The sequence below is a fragment of the Taeniopygia guttata genome, chromosome 12 (genome assembly GCF_048771995.1).
Source record: "Taeniopygia guttata chromosome 12, bTaeGut7.mat, whole genome shotgun sequence".
Lineage (NCBI taxonomy): Eukaryota > Metazoa > Chordata > Aves > Passeriformes > Estrildidae > Taeniopygia > Taeniopygia guttata.
Genome location: NC_133037.1, coordinates 2,517,464 through 2,536,499, shown reverse-complemented (window position 1 = coordinate 2,536,499; position 19,036 = coordinate 2,517,464). Strand labels below are relative to the sequence as shown.

The following is a 19,036-nucleotide window of genomic DNA, read 5'->3' as shown; positions in this document are numbered from 1 at the left end:
ATTTATGGGCTGATTCAATTATTTCATATTGGCAAATGACACCTAATGTAGTGGCTAAAAAGGCCCATAAATTCTAGGTGCATTTTACTGGAGTGACACTAATTTAATACAAAGTGAATTGTGATGAGAGCACTCTATGAAGCCACATTAATGTAGATTTGCACATTATATCAGGGGGTTTCTCCCCGCTAAGGTTCCTCAGCAGAAACACAAAGGACCACCTGAGTCATGGTGTTGAGTAATCACACTGAAAACAACCAAATACCAGGGGAATTCTTTCTTTCTGCCTAGGAAAGAAATGAGAAACAAACAACCTCAGGTAAGATCCAGTACTTAGCCCAGACTGCCACAACACCATTTGTGTGGTGTGATAATTCAGTGTATTTTACCTGTTCCTTGAGGGCGGAAAAGGATGAGTCTGTGCCCTAATTATAAAAAAAAAAAAAAAATCACCCATGTACTTTACACTTCTCTCTGCTGGTAGCAGAACTGCTCAGATGCCTTTGCATCTGGATCTTCATTTTGGTTTTGCTGATTATGGGCAGAGAGTGGATCTATTTACAGGATTCTAGACTGGTTGAGTTTGGAAGGGAACACAGAGTCATCTCGGTCAGCCCACAGCACAGGAGTGTGTCCAGATGGCTCTGGAATATCCCCAGTGAGGGTGAATTCACTGGGGATATGTTCCAGTGCTCTGTCACTCCACGGGGAAGTTCTTCCTCGTGTCCAGGTGGATCTTCTGGGCATCAGTTCCTGCCCATTGCTGGGCACCACCAAGCACAGTCTGGTCCATCTTCTGACACATCCCTTCAGCTATTTCTGTGTATTTATAAGATCCTCTCAATTTTCTCACAATCCCTCCTTCAGCTGCCAGCTCTGAGGAGCCAGAGCAGCTCACAGCACACCAACCACCCTCTGAGCTGCCGGTAAAAGTTTGCAGATGTTTGGAATCAAAGCAAGAAGCAATTAATGGATATTTCATGATCTAGGAGACAGTCCTTCTTACCTCCCTCTCAGGCTGTGCATATGTGCAATCAGAGAACTTTTCAAGAGCAGCGATAGCTCCCTGAACCATCAGAGATGGGCACGGAGGACATAAATCCCATTTAACACCAACAGCAAGGGCGCCTACACTCCCCCAGCCTTCCTCCTCCCCTCTCCCTGCCGACTGCTCCCTCCTGGGGTGCTCAGGACACCTTTCCATGGCTCTGACCGAGGTGTTTTTCCCTTGCAGTCAACGAGACGCACGAGGTGGGCGCCGTGAGCAACGTGAGCATCGCCAACCACTCGGCGCTGAGCTGGCGCCTGGCGGGGCTCAGCCCCAGCACCAAGTACAAGTTCTACATCAAAGCCTGCACGGCCAAGGGCTGCGGGAAGGCGGCCACCGAGGAGGGGCTGACGCTGGCCCAAGGCAGTAAGTCCACAAAGTCCGCTTCGGTGTGGAGGAGCTCTGAGAATAGCAGGAAAATTGGTAAAACCGTATGAAATTAGGACCTTGTTACCCTTGTAAAATCATGGCTAGTCCTGCTGCTTCAGCTAAGGAAGGACTGTGGGAAAGTAACTCAGCTTGAATTGGAGGGAGGAAAGTGACTCAGCTTGAATTGGAGGTAGGAAAACAAGTTATAGAGCCACGACGTGCTCACATTGTGGTTTATGGTTGGTTGAATTACATTTGTTGTGCTTTGACAGAATGCAGCTGATACCAGCCTAGCTGCTTTAAAAGGGCTGGTTTGTGCAATAAGGAGCTCTCCTTTGCACCTGCCTGGGGACTCTGCATTACTCTGCTTTTCTGTAATAGAAAAATCCATGGGGAATAATCCAGGCTTGGTGTTTCCTTTGTAATTAGGGGAAGTATGTTTGTTTTCCTTGCCATGAGAGCAGTCAATGGAGTTTTTAATGTGGCCATGGTGTTCTTCAGGGAAGCAGAGCTCATCTGTTTCATTTTGCTGTGCAGACCTGTTTCTGTTCCCACCTATCAACTCCTTAAGCCGTGCTGGAATAAGTGAATTGCATTCAGGCACGAACAGAAAATTGAAGATGCAGATAATCTGTTCTCAGTAATATTATAAAAACAAATTCTGCTCATGCATGAAGATAGGGGACTGCTAGCAACATTAGGGTCAGCAGTTTGACATGGAAAATCCAGATAAACATCAAGTTGACTGCATTTGCTCCATTATTTATGATTATTTTATCAGAGACCAGGAGTGAGTGTTTGTGTGCCACTTACACCCTGTGCTGAAACACTGATGTTCAGTGATTTAAAGGAAAATCCCAAGCACTCTATGATAGCTCATCTTTCACTTTCAGCTGAAATGAAATAAAATGTACTGTGCTCAGCAAGTCTGAGAACTCCACAGCACTGAGGAGCAGCTCCTTGCTATTAATCAGAAACCATTGCTGTGCACTTACCCCGGGGAAGGAGAAAGAGAATGTGATAAGCAAAACAGTCCTGACTGCATCATTTTTAGCAAAGATAACAGTGTGCAGCAATGTTGATGGAAAATAGAAAAATTGCCGAAGTGCTGTTGGATTTCTAAGTTGCAGAATTCTTTTCAGTTATTGGTAAAACAGGAAAAATGTGTTTTAAACCTTCATGTCCCAGTTCCACATCCAGTCAGGAACTGCTATTTGTTTTCCCAAGTAGTAAAACTCTTTCTCAACTCTCTTTTGGCCTCCAGTCTCACTGTAGGATACAGGTACTCACTTGGTAGCAACTATTAATCACCATGATTTATTCCTCATTAAGAAAAGAAAAATATCTCTTCGTTTTCCAAGATAAAAATACCCTATTTTCCCCTCATTAGCTGCCTTTTCTGGCCTTCATTGGGCAACCAGAATAATGTGTTTTGACTCCTTGAAATAACCTTGTCATGGTTTAGAGATGCTGACATTCATTTTGTTCTCATTCTCTACTTTCCTAAACTCTGTTCTAGCGGTGGCAACACCTGATTCTTGTGAAATATTCTTAGACTAGAGCAGTATAATTAATGAAAGCTGCAAAGGTTCAGTTCTGTGATTTATGTGTGCTCCTTGCTGCTTCTCAAGCCACCCTAAATTAGGGCACTGCATCTGTCACTGAGATGCCATTAGAGTTCTGTGTCATTATTTGCTGGCTAAATTGTTCAGATATTTTTCACCTAAACATGATAGGCTGAAAAAAAAAAAACTTAAAAATCACTCTTTCCAGTGACCTCCTTGGGGTTTTAAGCTGTGGTTTGGGGAGCGAGGCAATTGCTCAAAATTAAAACAATCTCTCTTTTTGAAGGAGGGGAGTGATTTCAGAAGTCAAAGTTAATAATTTCAAATGACCCACGTAAATGGCAGGTATAAAATGTGGTGCCCTCTGAAATGAAACTCCGTGATGGAGCCCTCCACGTTTCTTTGGGGGTTGATTCAGTGATTCTATAACCACTCTGTTCCAGTTTAATAATAAACCCATAAAGCTTTCGTTGTTCATTTTAAGGCTCTGGAAACTTCCACTGCTGCAATTCAGCCTTTGCCAGAGGTATTTCAGAATTTCACAATGCAATCTGCCAGGAAAGTGGAGATGTTGAGGTGGCAGCTCTGGATTCATTCACTATTTTTTTTTTTTTTTTAACTTGATCTCCATCATTGCAGTTGCTTTAATTTATTTGCAGTTGTCCCTGGTATTGTTGTCTGGAATTAGAAAGAAGGAATTTCCTTATTTAATGTATGTGAGTATTTGTGTAGTACCACTGAAAACAAATCTGTACAGGGAAAATAACTCAGAAATGAAACCCTTATAGGCAACCTAAGATCTTTATCATTTCTTGATAAAATGATTCTTAACCTGAGCAAAAGGGGATTTGGATTGTACTGCAAAATAAATAACAGCTTGATTTCTGTGATTTAATCTTAGTTTCATTCCACAGAAGAAGATATGTTGTCCTAAGAAAATGACAATAATCACTGTCTTCATATTTTCAGGCAGTATGTCTTAAATGACCTCCAAACTAATTAATTTTCCCCTTGAAAATGTCAATTTCCCCAAGATCATTAGCCCTCAGAAACAGAACACAAAATAATGTTCTTCCAGAAGTGAAAAGATTAATTTAATGTAGCAGCCCTTCTTTAACACAAAGCTCCTTTTCATCTTGTCACCAGTGTTGCTCAGGGATTACCAAACACATATTACATGTTGAGAATTATCATTGTGTGTCCAGAAATCCAAGCATTAATGAGAAATTCATCCACATGAAGCCACACAGTTGTAGGTTTATTCTCCAGAGAAGCCAGGAAATAAAAGTTCACCAATTTCATTATATTCCAGTGGCTGTTGGCACGTAATTCCCAAAGGCTTTTGCAAAATCTTAGGGAGAGGCTCCTGTCATTCAGGACCAGAGTAACCATTTGGAGCACAACATGTGGGTTCAGCTTTCTTTTGCCATGGACATGGTATAAAATGAATAATAAAATACATTTCCTGTATACAACTACTGATGCTGTTAGCAGCAAACCCTATTTTTTAGCTCACAATCAAGAAAATCAAATGAAATCGATGCTAATTTCTTGATCACCACCTCACCTGTAAATTTTTCTCAATAAATTTTATGTGCAACAGGTTGGCTAATTTCTCTAGTATAAAATAATCCAAATTTAACATGAATTACCTCCTGCACTGAAAAGCCCTGAAAATGAAGGATACTTGTGCTGCATATTTATACATTTTTAACAGCAAGGCAGCAGTGGAAAATTAATGGAAGTTCAGCTTTGCATTTATTGCAGCAGATGTATTTAGACAGGTATGGTTATAAATTAAGATGCTGCCCACAATTAGTATTTAGCTCTCAGACTGCCAGGATTTTTTATAGAAATATATCTTATAACAGATGTGCTAACTTTTGGAGAACACTCTGGAAAATCTTCGGGGGTGGTTTCTATTGTTTTTCCCTTTATACCATAAGCTTCTATAAAAAATGTGTGTTCTGTTCTCCTCATAAATCTTGGAGCCCGGTAGGAATATTGTAAAATTGCAGTTCAGTGTTTAATGTTCATGCAAGTCCCATGGTGTGGCTGATAAATAGTGGGGGAAGATGAGAAGTGCTGGTGATATGCCTTTATTACTAATGCTCCTTTCTCCCTTATTGGAGATTAAAAACCCAACCCAACCGCTTTCAATTTTCTGCAGATAATTCCTGCAGCTTTCAGGATGTTCCTGGCCTTCCAGAATGTGGAGCTTTGCCTTATCTGTGTATCTTTGCCTTTATTTTTCAGGAGCTCACATTGTTTTTTCTATTCCAGCCACCAACTTGTCCCCATTAGCAAAGTTTCTTCTCTGTAGGGCCCCTGTTGGCTGTGTCACACAAATCAGGAAGAAATGGCATGGGAAAAAAAAACAAAACTTGTAATCCCCCAGCATTGGACACCTGTTCTGAGTTTTAAAGGGAAAAATGAGTGGTTTAGGATAGAAGATGCTAAATGGAGAGCTGTTGGTAAATCCCCAGTGCCAGGTTAGGCTGGGCTCATCCTCATCCCAAAAGGTCCATCCCAGTCCTAAGCTGCTCCATGTGCCAGGGCAGCTGCAGCATCACAGAGAGCTGAGCAATAAGAAGACAGAAAAAGGGATTTTTTCAACCATCTCACTTCCCTCTTTCTGCTTTTCTAAAGAGCTGATGGTTCATAAACAGGCTGGAATAAATAAGGGGCAGAGAGGGACTGGTAGAGCTGGTTTAAGAATATGAACCACAAACCACCTGCCAGGAGCTCAAGGTTTAGGATTTGCTTCCCAGGAATTCAGGAGAAATTTTTCCTTAGGAGGTTGGTGCTGTGAACACTTTGGGTCATGTAGTTACCATGTCATGCACAAGTGTTAGTGGTATTTAACAGATACTGGGTTGAAGGTTCGTGCTCATTCCTCTTCCTTTATGGATAATATTCCCATTTTTCTGATGCCTTGATTTTAGAGCATGTAATTAAAATGTACCTGTGTTATCCTGTTGCCTAATTTTCGGTTTGATTAAAAACTATAGCTGGGTTTCACATACTTCATTTAGCAAAAATTACCCATAGATGGATTAATTTATACTAATGAGCTGTGCTTCAGTATCAGCAGTGTTTCAGCTGGATGTTTCTCTCTGGTCCCAGTGGTCTGCTCATTTAACTGCTTATTGTAATACATGGAGAGTTGCCTTGAAAAACTTATCCTGAACTGCTGCTTTGACTGTGCTTGGATTTATCTTAATCTTTTTTCTTTTTTTTTTTCCCTTCAGCTGTCAACTTGGCCTTAATCTCCAGCAGCTTCTTGCTTTGCTTATTTACTAGTTAGAGTATTAATGAGCATTGTTCCCCTGTCAGTGCTAATTGGCCGAGTAGTTTTCAGATTATACTTTGTGCTTTTAGATGGCTTTGGACAAAACAGGCAAATCAGGCAACTAAGAACAATTCAAGAATTATTTTTATTAAGTGCAGCCCTCCCAAAATTTCTCTCCTGCCATCGAGGACAGGGACACTTCCATGTTGTAGAAGATCCCTCCATGTCACACACAGTTCTGAATTTGCTGAACACATTGTTCATGTCCAGGCAGTGATTGTCAACTGCTGTAATATCCTGCTTTCCACAAAAGCTGTTCTGAAAAATCTTATTTAATGCCCACAATCTGAATGCAGACCCGGCTACAGAGGTGTTTTGCAAATAACAAGGTTCCATAACCAGAACTAGTGGAATTTACCTTCTCCTAATCAAATATTAAACTCATCAGCAACACTTAAATGCCTAAATGTCCATTTAAAGGCAAATTGTTGAGTTGTTTCTAAACCAGTGCTTTGTGCGGGCATTGTGGAATTTAAAAGGACACAGAAATCACTGTCAGCAGAGAAGCAAGCACAAATCCTACTGTTAATTTTTTCTGGGAGACATGTAAGGATCCATATCCAGCTAACAAGCTGCCTGTGCCTCCCTGCTGAGTTCAGTTCAATGGGAGAAGCATCAAACCCTAGATTTTCCACACAAAGCAAGCCCGTTTGCAAGTTGTAATTTTTTAAGCAGGCATTAGTTAAAGCAGATCCATAATCCCCCATCAATATTAACTTTCATCCTGGGAAAGTTGTACAAACATCAGGATTACTCTGGACTGCTGTTGATTCATCTGATGGAAGACTAAAAATCAAACAGAGGGAATGTTCAGGGGTATTTTTTTTTTTTTTGCTTTGGAAAATCAGATTGCCTGGTGCCAAATGTTTAAAATTACACATTGTATTTGTCTGTTCTTTGTAACTGTGCATTTCCTAGGCTTCTTGTCCACGAATGCCATTAATCCCTATGCCTTGAATGTGTGCATTCCGTAGGTAAAGGCAGCGGCAGGATTTCAGACGCAGTAAAGCCCACCCCAAAGTTTCAGCCCAGCGAGGCCCTTGAGCCTGGCACTGAGTACACAATCCGCCTAGTGACTAAGAACTGGGTGGATAACAATAGCATTTTTGAAGATGTAATTGAGACCAGGGGGAGAGGTGAGACACGAAGCCCTTCGAGGTGCTGAACGTTTGTTTTTCCATGTGAATCCATGCTGAGGTTCCTGTGCCGTGTGAGTGTCCCCAACTCATCGTTCCGTGCTCTGGGGTTGAGGTTGGCCCTTGCAGTTGAATCCCATGGCAGCACAAACACATCCCAGGCTCTTGGCTGAGCCCTGTGCTTTACAACAGCCTGGGACAATCCCAAACCTTCACAAACCTGTGCAATGGGAGAGGGCAGCTGGGATAAAGCCCTTAAGTGGCCAGTTTGGTGATTTGCATGTACTGGGGCACTTTTACCTCTCTCTCTTTCGCAAAACTCCTTTTGCATGGGAGGTTTAACAGCGCTGTGCTCAACTTTCCTGTGTGGTGCTAATCCTGCGAGTCAACTGCTCTCTCAGAGCCACCTTGCCAAGTGTCTGTGTTGTCCCTTGTCACCCTCACACTCCCCTCCAGTCCCAAATGTCACACTATGGACACATTCCGGCCTCATGCTGAAGTTGAGCACCATCAGTAGCGATAGACTGAGTCCATTAAGGTCCAGAGAGGAACATGACGTGTTTGTGTTATTGTGGGGTGCTGCCCTTTCCCTCTGATTGATTTTTTGCTCCTCTGCCATCTCCCCAAGCCTACGCCGGCATTTACGAGGGGATTTCCACCCAGGGCTGGTTCATCGGGCTGATGTGCGCCATCGCCTTGCTCACCCTGCTGCTGCTGACAATTTGCTTTGTCAGAAGAAATAAAGGAGGCAAATATTCAGGTAAATGGATTTATTGTCCTTTCCCTATGTTCACATGTTAATAACTAACATCCTTCAGAGGTTTCTCTCTGGGGGCCGCAAGGCCGCGAGCACAAACATCCAATTAGGATTTGTAGCTTTTGATAAATATCCACGGAAGGGGTTTTAATGAATGTAAGTAGAGCTGTGCTGTGTGCTGGTCACAGAGCCTGCAAAGGCCTTTCCCAGCACTCCTGGAATATTCCAGCATTTAATCCAGCAAGATCCTTGCTGGCAGGACTCTGCCTGCTTTCCACCTGGGACCTGCTGCTAGACACACAGATAGAACTTCCACAGGCAGCTTAATAGTGGAATATTTTGCTAAAAATTACCTCTGTCACTATCCAAGCAGTGAGGAAGGATTTAGGTAATTGTATTGAAGTGGAAATCTGGTTGTCCAAAGAGGTGGTGGATGCTCCATCTCTGAAAATATTCAGTGCCAGGTTGGGCAGGGCTTGGAGCACCCTGGGATGGTGGAAGGGGTTCCTGGTGGTTTTGGATGGGATTTAAGGTCCCTTCCAACCCAAACCATTCCATGAGTCTATAAATACCTACTTATAATCAATTAGGGAATGGTCCCAAACTCCAGCCCCAGGCCAGGCTGGAGGTGAGTGCAGATGGTTTTCCCATTGCCCCTGGGAAAAGAAAAATCCATGGCAGAACACAACATAGAGATCTGTCCTTTATTTTATTTGTACAGTGAAAGAAAAAGAAGATTTGCATCCAGATCCCGAAGCTCAATCAATAAAAGATGAAATCTTTGGGGAATATAGGTAAATAGGACCTGCTTTCACAAGCCTTTGTGTTTCTTGGGGTTTTGTTTGTTTCCAAATGCCATCATTATTCGGGACATTTTTATGGCATGCAATTAATGCTGTTTTTCGTTTTCAAAGCAAACCTCATAGGAGTGGATAAGAGTAGGAATATAAAGGTATATCCAGTATATTTCAATCCATCCAAGCTGGGATATAAGGAAATGTTGATGTATTGGTGGTTATTTTTCACTTTTTTGTTTGCTTTTTTTTTTTTAATTAGCATTGTATGAATAATGTAAATATATATGATAATCTAGGGTGCTGCTAAAAAGCCCACTGAAGTCAATAGATTGAATTCTATGTCTTCAGTGGGTTTTTGAAACTCAGACCCAAATAATGTAATATGGGGAACTGTGGGGAAGAAAACAAAGAAAAGTTTGGAATATGGTAAAAAATATTAAAAAACCAAACATCTCTCTACAGAAATCCCTGTAGGAGAATTGAAATAACCACTTTGGCTGCTTTAAAATAACTAAAACTTCTAGCAATATGTAATTGTGATGTGAAGGAAAATACATAATTATAAGAACCATACTGGAAAACTGGTGTTGCTGCCCTTAAGGGCATAAAACTGCTGTTGAAATCCCACCTATATATACTACATTATTTGTACTGGAGTAGGGCTTTTTTTTTTTTCTGCATAATTTCATCTTTATTTAATTTTTAATGCTTTCTAATGGGACAAATATTTAGAAAGGTAAGAAAGCCCTGAGGTTAATAACTTTGACCCCCTCCTTTCCCCCTGGAATCCAAACTTGTCTTTTTTGCTGAGGAGAAATGCCCTGTGCAGGAAAGTAGTGATTTTTTTTTTTTCTGTGTTGTTTATCCACATATTGAGTCCATCCTGAAGAAATGAAGCACGGGTTCATTTCTCTGTCCCTGCTTAGATAAAATTGCCAAAGATTTGAAACTGAGCTGGCATTAACAGCAAGGGCTGAACTTGAGTAATTATGTCCCTAATCCGGAGGCCTAATTTAAGGTTTTTTTCTATATTTTTTAATATTTTCCCAATCCCCCCAAATGTTCTGTTCTTGTTCCTCTTCTGTAGAGCCATTAGGAGTAATGGCCAGTGAAATTTCTCTTTTTTCCCAGAATTTTTGTGGCGGGCCTGTCCTTTTTCAAGGAATTTTCACTGAATAGGGTCTGCAGCTGCAGACAGTCATTCTGCTTTGGTTTTCCCCAGTTCTTCCCCTTTTCCCTGGAATTTTTACTGGACAGAGACTGCAGGTGCAGATATTGATTCTACTTTGGTTTTTTCCCAGTTGCTCCCCCTTAGCAGAGGCAAACTCCAGTTTTACTCTGGTAAAATAAAATAACAGCAGAAAAAAGGGGGAAAAGCACCTTTATTGGTCATACAAACTCACAGGAATGCTTCCAAAGCAGTGAGATGTGACCCACTGAAGTGATACCACTTCATTCACCCACCTCAAAAGGAAAATGAAACAAATAGGCCCTGAATGTTGTCCAGTGTTTTGTAAAATGAGAAGTCCAAAGACTTGACATCAGCCCTGGTGGCTGGAACAGAACCCTCAATCCTTTCCAGCATTCCTTTTTCCTTCCCTCTCCCTTTCTGTCCATTCTGTCTGCCCAAGGCAAAAAGGGAAAAAACCCAAATAGATGGGTATTGATAATGCCCATTTACCAATTAATTCATTGGAATCATGACAAAATCCCGTGTGGGGGAGCTCAGGTGTGTGAGGAGGAGGGATCATCCTCACTCTACCACCCATGGGTCCCTCACTCTCCCATTCCCAAGCCAAGAGCAGTGTCCCTCCTTGCCAGTGCAAGGCAGATTTTTGGAAAGGCATCTCTTTATTTTGTAGTGACAGCGATGAAAAGCCGCTGAAAGGCAGCCTCCAGTCACTTAACGGGGACATTAAAGCCACTGGAAGTGCTGATAGTCTGGTAGATTATGGAGAAGGGGAGCATGGCATGTTCAATGAAGATGGTTCATTTATTGGAGCTTATTCTGGATCTAAGGAGAAAGGATCAGTGGAAAGCACTGGGAGTTCTACGGCGACTTTTCCTCTGCACGCCTAAAACGATTGGTGTTTAATTGTGGTGTTCATCCTGGCCAGCTCCCACAGTTACCTCCTGTGCTGGGGAGCAGGGTGCCAGTGAGCCAGTCAGGAGAATCCTGACATCCAGGTAATACAAAAACGAGTCACTGCCACTAAAAGATTATTTTTTTCCATCCTAATTTCTATGTGTTTTCTTCTCAATAAAACGGAGTAATTCTTTTTTTTTCTACACGATGTGTTAGTCTGAGCAAACCAGAGTTTGCTCTGGTGGTACATCTGTGTCCTTAACTGCTGCTCCAGGTGTTTCTTAGGCTTGGAATATGTTTCTCTGTGTAGTATTTCTGCCCTGTATGCCTGTTGTCACAGGTGTGTGTGCAAAATTCCCTCATGGCCTTGGTTATAACCTCAAGGTTGTGGCACCAACAAAACCACGTTACTCTGCAAAGTGACACAAGGAAGAAAATTACAATTTAAAATACCAGAGAAATATATTCTATATATTGTATAATTTTTTTCCTAAAGAATTAAACCTCTTTGTGTATGATATTAAAAAAAAAAAATGTTTTAGTGGTTACAGCTGACTTCCATTACCAATACTTAGAAATGCAGCTTTTTTACCCACAGGAGAGTGTGGGTGAAGCTGCTGCCCAGTAGCTGGCACTATTTCCTTAAATAAGTTAAGCTGCAGCTCTTTCCTGTGGCAAGGCAAAACAGGGTTCCCATCCACCATCATTCAAAAGACTTTTAATTTTTCCCAGCTGCAAGCTGCATTTCTAAGCAAACTCCTTGGTGTCTGTCTCATATCTGTATATTTGTGAGCTAGCCAACATTTCATGGAGACGTTGTACATATGATATTAATATTGACACAAGTCCAGAACAGCCTGGTTTTATTTTGAACTGAGACATGTTGCTAGCATGGGTCTGTATAGCTGTGTAGGAATGAGTAGATTTGCTTCTCAATATGGATTTGGACCAGCAAAATTAGTTTTCAGTGCGTATAGTAATCATCCAAACCTCTCACCATTCAAGCAGCACCTAAACTAGACCTACCTGAATTTCAAGAGTTCATTTCTTTTCAGCCTAATCACTGTTAAATAAACAAAAAACAAAAGAAAGAGCAAAGAGAAAATATTATAGTAGAGTTTGTTTTCCTATTTTGTTGACTGAATGCTGGTTTAAATCTGGTTCTTTGCCTCTCCAAGACTAACTCAGCCGAGCTGTACAGCACATTTTTTTGGTCTTTTTTGTATTGGAATCTCCTGAATCTCTTTTTAACAGCATTTGTATTTTTGAATCTGCTTGTTTGAGTAGAGCATCAACATGGCTTCATTTCTTCTGTCACTCCCGTTATAAAAGTTTTTCAGTAGTTCCTGCAGGAGGAATAGATCCTAAAAGCTGTTTGGCATCCTGATACCAATTAGGCAAATATCCCCAAATGGCTCCCCCATGATTTCAGTGGAATAAAGAGAGGAAGCAAGAATTACTCACGTGGTTCTGAGTTTCCAGCAAGGGCTGCAGTTAAGCCCAGGGAAATGCAGATTTTTCCCAGTGGAAGGGCTGTGGATCCCACGCAGCTCCCCCCAGGCTGGGGCTGCTCCTCAAAGCTTGGCAGCTTCTGGAAGCTTTTGGTGTTCAAGCTTCTGCTTATCTGTGCCTCTTTCTGGGGTTTTAATTGGAGCTTTTAAGGGCTTTTTATGTAACCTCTATTTAGGAAAAGCAAAGCCCAAACAGCCACCCTAAAAGCCCCATTCAAGCTATGAATATAAAACAGTGAGTGGAAATCTGCCCTCAATCAAAAATTATCCCATCCCATAGCAGTGACCCACATTATTCACTTTTTATTACTTACAAAGTTCTGTTTTCTGTACTTCACTCAATCCAAACACTGAAAAGGTCCAAAAGCCTTTTAGGTTTTTTTGGGGGGAAAAAAAAGTAATTTTCCAAAGAAGACAGAGAATTAGAATTAGAGAAATGTGAAAATTGGCATCTCATCAACAGAGACATTTCCCAGCAGCATCTTTATCTGCTGACTCATGTCTGCTGCAGCCCAAACCAGATAAAATCTAAGAACTGATTAGGCTTGTGACAACCTACTGCTTGCTTTGGGCTGGTTTTAATGTGTTTCTTTTGGGAATCGTCTGCAGTGATCAAAGCTCTTTGAAAATTAGGGAATAAAATGGGGGTGGTCTCCCCTAAATCCTCACTTTGGGCTGGAGGGGCTGTGCCTGAACACACCCATCACATTTTCCTGTGGAGCACTGCAGATAAACCAGACCCCTCATCCCAGAAAATGCCTCTGTTAAACAATATTCAATTCTTTTGTTCAATTTCAGACCATATTAGTGAGTGCCAAATTATCCAATAATGGATATAAATCCCCCATGCAGCTCCTGCTCTGTCGCTGCTAAGAGGTGTTTGTGATGTGCTGCTTTTTCCACTCAGATTTTAATTCACAGCCTTAAATCTTTATGTTGGTGTTCCACGATGCCTCAGGACCTAAAAATCAAACAGGGAGGAAAAGATGTGCAATGGAACCTGGATTTTTGAACACGGGTTTTGAGAAAGATGCCCAGTGAATATTTATCAAGAGGCTCAAACTCCCAGAAAATCTCACTCACCTGAGCTGTTTCCTCTTCCCCAGTCATTTATTTTCCTTTTTCTCCCACACTGGGTTTTTTTCTGCTGTAAAGGTACCCTGGAAAGTGCAGGTTAGTGATGTTTTTTTAGAGATTTTTTTTCAAAAGTAAATTAACAGAGCAAGCTGAGGTTTTCCTGAGGAGTTTTTTTTTGTCATTGCAAGGAGCTGGGCTGTGTTTTTGTCTTGATCTGTGCCAGGTGAGAGGAAGTGTGACCATGTAGCTCAGAAAAAGTGTCACCAACTGCTCTGCAGTTACAGAACTTCCTGAGTTGGAAGGGATCCACAGGGTCATCAAAATCCAACTTCTGCCCCTGCACAGGACAGCCCCAAAAATCACACCCTATTCTGAAATAGTGCATTGAGCATTAAATATTTGAACTGTTTTTTTGGGGAAGTTTTTGGATTTTTTTTTTCTTTCTCTGGCCAGGAGTGTTTATTAAAATCAGCTCCAGGAAATCAGTGGGGATTCCATTAATTAACACTGAGCAGGGAATTGCAGCCTGCCTGCTGGGAGGAGGGAGTCCAGCCATGGGAGCAGAACAGGGAATTATTAATTATCCCATCCCAGGCTGTGGTTGGCTCCCTTTGGTTCTGACACATTTTGCCTCAGAAGAAGTGGGAGAGGGGAAATGGCACTTTCAGACTTGATATCCAAGGCAAGCCAGGATGTAATTCCACACATCAGGGAGGAGGCATTTCCCTGCCCCACAGATCCAGGTTTGGGGATTTAAGAAGCCTCTGGAAGAAGAGAGAGAGGGATCTTGCTGAAAAAGTTGTGCAGTTTTGACTTTGCATAACATTAAACAAATAAAATCAGCTCTTCCTAAATAATGGGGAAAAATCCCTCTGTCCTTTCTTCCAAGGGAGCTGTTTGGATTCCCAGAGCCGAATAATAGTGATAATTTTTCTCTTATTTATATATATATATACACACACATACACACACACACACATGCATATATGTATATATACACACATCTATATAAAAATTTAATAGCATTATCAAGAATTTGCAGGAACAGCCCCAGCTTCCCTCTCTGTCAAAATTAGGGGATCCAATTTTCAGAAATCCTCATGGCTCTACACTCCAGCATGATAAAAGTACAGCACTGGGCATCAAAGCCCTGCTGGGGCTGGATTTTTAGGAAGAGCAGAATTAGGAATCAAATCAGAAAATTTACTTCTCCCCTCTGGATAAAATTGTGTGTTCATGTATAAAAAATTTTAAAAACGTTTGTTGTAAGTCACATCTTAAATGGATTAGCAAATCATGTAATGATTGATATTTGTTCTGCTGTGTTGATGTTACACAAATTCCAGTGAGTAGCTCTTTTCCTGGGAACTGCTTCCATTGGCTGAATGGCTTCAATCCAGTGCACGAGAGGTTTTCATCAAAGTTTTACGGCCAATATTATTTTTGACATGAAAACAAATAGTAGCACAATCTTTCTATATATATATATTAAAAAAAAAAAAAAGGTGGGAATTTTAAGCAGTGATTCCACATTTTTTAAAGAAAAGTTAGAATAAAATTCACTGCTCCTTGAGCTTTCGAGAGGAAACCTCAGCATCGTTTTTCACAGCCATGATTTTGCAGATGAGAAGTGTATTTAGGTTATTTTGCTTACCTGTAAGAACAGATAGACAGAAAGGGAATTCTTCATGGAGAATTCCCTTTGTTTGCCAATGGATCACACCCTCAGCTGCATTTCTGTCAAAAAAAAATAAAGTTACAAACCATGCTGGAGTAGCAGGACATGTTTACATTGCAGCTCTGGATCTCTCATGTCAAATCTCAAGCGATCTGCACTGATTTGTTCTGTTTTCAGGCAGGAGCCCCTCGAGGGGTTTGAGCCAAAGCATTCTGTCTGTTCATTTTTTATTATTATGGTTCTGACTTTAAACAAGAGACTTTGTAATTTCATGAGAAAAAGATCAAAGCAAATGTGGTGTCACCATCACAATGTTACTTTTTTGGGAGCTAAATGTTAGTGTGCATTGATTAAAGTTTAGAGAAACGTGTTGTACTGTAGTTGCTGTTTGTACCACGCAGATGTGCACGTATGGTTTGAAAAGATATTTTCATTTTACATGAAATACAACTTTGCTAATAAAAGTTTGACTTGATGTAATCTTCAAAAGCCTTGGCTGCAATCAGCAAGTTTCTTTTGTTTGATTTGGGGGTTTTGTTTGATTATTTTCTCACTTTACACTGTTTATTTGCTGGGAATCTGATTTAATTGTGACTCACAGCCCTCTCCAGGTTGTGACGTGGGTTTTGTTCTTTTTTGTTTCACACCAAGGTTTAGCTGCCCTTGGCTTTCACAGGGATTTTTGGACACCACGGATCATCAGCCCTGTAGATATGACACCAAAGCAGGATGAACCTGACCTGCAAACAGCCTGAATTTAATTCCTCATTGATTCCACGAGATCCTCTCCTGGGCCAAACTATCACTCTGAATATTGTTAACATCTCTCACAGGCTTTACACACCCTGCTAGCAGCACAAAATCTCCCAGCACTCAGAGTTTCTACTCCTCTTCACTAAAGATCACCAGAATATTGGTAATTTATCAATATCCAGGCTCACACAAACCAAATAATACCTTTTTTTGTATTATTTTTAAGGGAAAACTACATTTGTGCTTCAAGTCTGAAATCTATATGTATTTATTTTACAGGAATTTAGCAAATGGGCTTTGTTTGCCAAGGAAAATCCCTTGGTTCTTTCATTACTCCCTGCCCTCTCCCCATCACCAGTGCTCTGTTCTAGGATTAATTCTACTCTGTCTGCCCATGGGAAGGTTCTGCAGGTGAACAGAAATTCACATTCCTGATTCCTGGAATCCAAACTGAGGACTTAATAAAAGATAGCAGACAAATCTGTGGCAGCTGATATTGCTGAAAAATCCATTTTGAATGTATTTAGCAGGAATGTGAAAGATCTGGTTGATACTCAAGAGCATCACCATCAATGCTGATGTGGCTTCTGAGCTGTTCTGAGTGTATTTCATTGAAATATTCTGTGCTATTCTGAGTGTATTTCACTGTATTTCAGTGAAAGAAATTTTTTTTTTTTTTTTTGTCACATGTTTTTAGCTGCTTCACTTCAGCAGGAAGGCTTCAGGACTTTTTTAATGCATTCTTCACCTGCAAAGAATTGAATAACCTCAGTGGGAATGCAGGCCTGTGCTAACAGGCATTCACCTTTCAGGGAGGCATCAAGGGCATCCCAAGAAGGTTTTATTATAATTCATATCCTGGAATAATGCGATTTACACTTTTCCCAGTAGCATAATGGCAAGGAGAAAGTCCTACAATCATGTGCTTCACTGGAGTGAGAATAAAAGTGCTGCTGCCACCAGCAGGTGTGTGGGAGCAGATGTCACAGAAGTTTAAGGATAAAATACGGGAAAAAATTCAATTTATATGAAACATGCATTTAAAAAATATTCCTGGGCTATTTATAATGAGAGTGAAGTAACAACTTCCACGGGTGCAGGAGCTCTGGTTAATTAGGTATCATTTTGAAAAGATTTGATGTTTTGCTTTTGGGACAAAATTGTCATTATTAGACCTGGTTTGGGGGCAGAGCATTCCTTCTAATGCTCAAACATTCCACTCTGTTCCTCGGTCTCACAAGGAAATGTCATCACTTTTCCACTTCAGCATCTGCTCATCAGCTGGGAACGCAGAGGAGTCCCCCAGGGAAACGCCAGCATTTCACTCTGCTGAAATGTCTGAGCTCTGCACATTTCCAAGCCTCATTTAACAAGACCTGGGTGTTGTTTTTACCGTGCTTGAAGCCCACATGATGTGGCTAAACCCACCCAGGAGAGATGCCCCACCCCATGCCCTGGATGTACAAATGGGCATTTCTGTACGAAAAACACCATTCTTTGCATTTCAGGTTTTACTTTTTCTGTAGAGTTTGTACTTTTATGCTTCATATCCCTCCGAGCCCGGGGCTGCAGCATGTTCTTCACCATTTGTTTGGAACATTGGGGCAGGAATATCTCAAACCTGAAAACACGCAGCAGTACCCTGAGTTTGGGTGGGGATCTTTTGCTTTTACCACATGGTTTTGTTTGGGAGTCCTAAAACTTGTTTGCAGTATTTTTATTGACTTAAAACTCTAAAAATGGATGGTTTTGGTGCATGTGCTTCACCTGGGATGTGAGGAGAAGTGAGAGCGAGGGGCATCTCTGGCTGGCACAGGAGCAGAACTGGGTCATTCCTAATTGCTCCTCCCGCAGGAAATGAGGTACAGGATGAACCTCTTTGCTTCTTACCCTGGTGGCAAATCAGCTTTTCCTTCCAGTTTGGGATGGAATTACCTTTGTGGCCGAGAAGTAATTTCCCCAGCTTTGGAATGGGGAAACTCTGCACTGGTTTTGCCACTCCTCATTGACAGCTGCACCTGGGATTTTGAATTTAGCATGGATGGGGGTATCTGAGCTTCCAGCCTTTTTGGTACTTCAAAAAAAAAAAAAAAATCACTTTTTTTGTCCAAATAAATTCCCATTTGCTCCTCAGTGTGATGAAGAGAAGACCTGGGCAGGAGTTCAGGCCCTCCCCAGTGTGTTACTGCTGTGGGACCTGTCTGAGCCTGGTCCTGAGGTGGGATTTAACGTGGGAATTGCTGGTACTGCTCCCTCCTGTGCATCTCTGTAGGGAGCTGGAAACATGAGGCTGCTGCTATTTTGAAATGAGTTCTTTGCATGATTATTTATTAAATAATGAAAAGCATTAATGTGCTTTCTAATAAAAATCACCTTGCTATGTGTAAGCCTTTATGACTAAAGGCAGTCGAAGTTCCGAGCATTTATTTTCCTCTAAGTGGCAATTTATATGAAACATGCATTAAAAAAATATTCCTGGACTATTTAAAATGAGAGCAGAGTAACAACTTCCAGTGGTGCAGGAGCTCTGGTTAATTATTTATCATTTTGAAAAGTACATTTTCCAAGCTCAGCATGGAGCCCAGAGGCCACTAAGTAAATAAATTTACATAAAATGCAGTGAAATCAGATCATTTGACACAGTAATTCACCTAATTTAAAAAAAATTCTTGAGGAAAAAGAGTTGCTGCAGAGAGGAGTGTCAGCAGTGGGATGTGGAAGTGGCAGTGACAAATGGAGTGGGAATAGCTCTGGAATACTGAGGGGTGGGGGAACACCATGGAAGCTGCTAAAGCCACTCATTTTCATTGTTACCTCATCAGGATGAGTTGAGGAGGAAATTGTCTCCTGGAAGTATTTTCTTTGTTTTATTTCCTGCAACCATTAGTTGTTGAGAACTTAAAATTT

The 19,036-nt window shown here is 41.2% G+C and overlaps 1 protein-coding gene across 15 annotated transcripts in view; it reads left to right on the top strand.

The window, feature by feature from the left end:
• Positions 1-15,865, top strand: part of CHL1 (cell adhesion molecule L1 like) — a 148,050-nt gene extending 132,185 nt beyond the window's left edge. For 12 of the 15 annotated variants that reach the window (XM_072934661.1, XM_072934663.1, XM_030283297.4 and 9 more), the window contains 5 exons: positions 1,235-1,414; positions 7,309-7,470; positions 8,099-8,230; positions 8,949-9,021; positions 10,887-15,865. In XM_072934661.1, coding sequence (XP_072790762.1) covers positions 1,235-1,414; positions 7,309-7,470; positions 8,099-8,230; positions 8,949-9,021; positions 10,887-11,103 — 764 coding nt within the window. In that variant the 3' untranslated portion in view covers positions 11,104-15,865. Of the gene's footprint in view, positions 1-1,234; positions 1,415-7,308; positions 7,471-8,098; positions 8,231-8,948; positions 9,761-10,886 lie in introns of all 15 variants that reach the window. The other 3 variants (XR_012057862.1, XR_012057861.1, XM_030283299.4) reach the window with 2 other exon arrangements.
• The last annotated feature ends 3,171 nt before the right edge of the window (positions 15,866-19,036 follow it).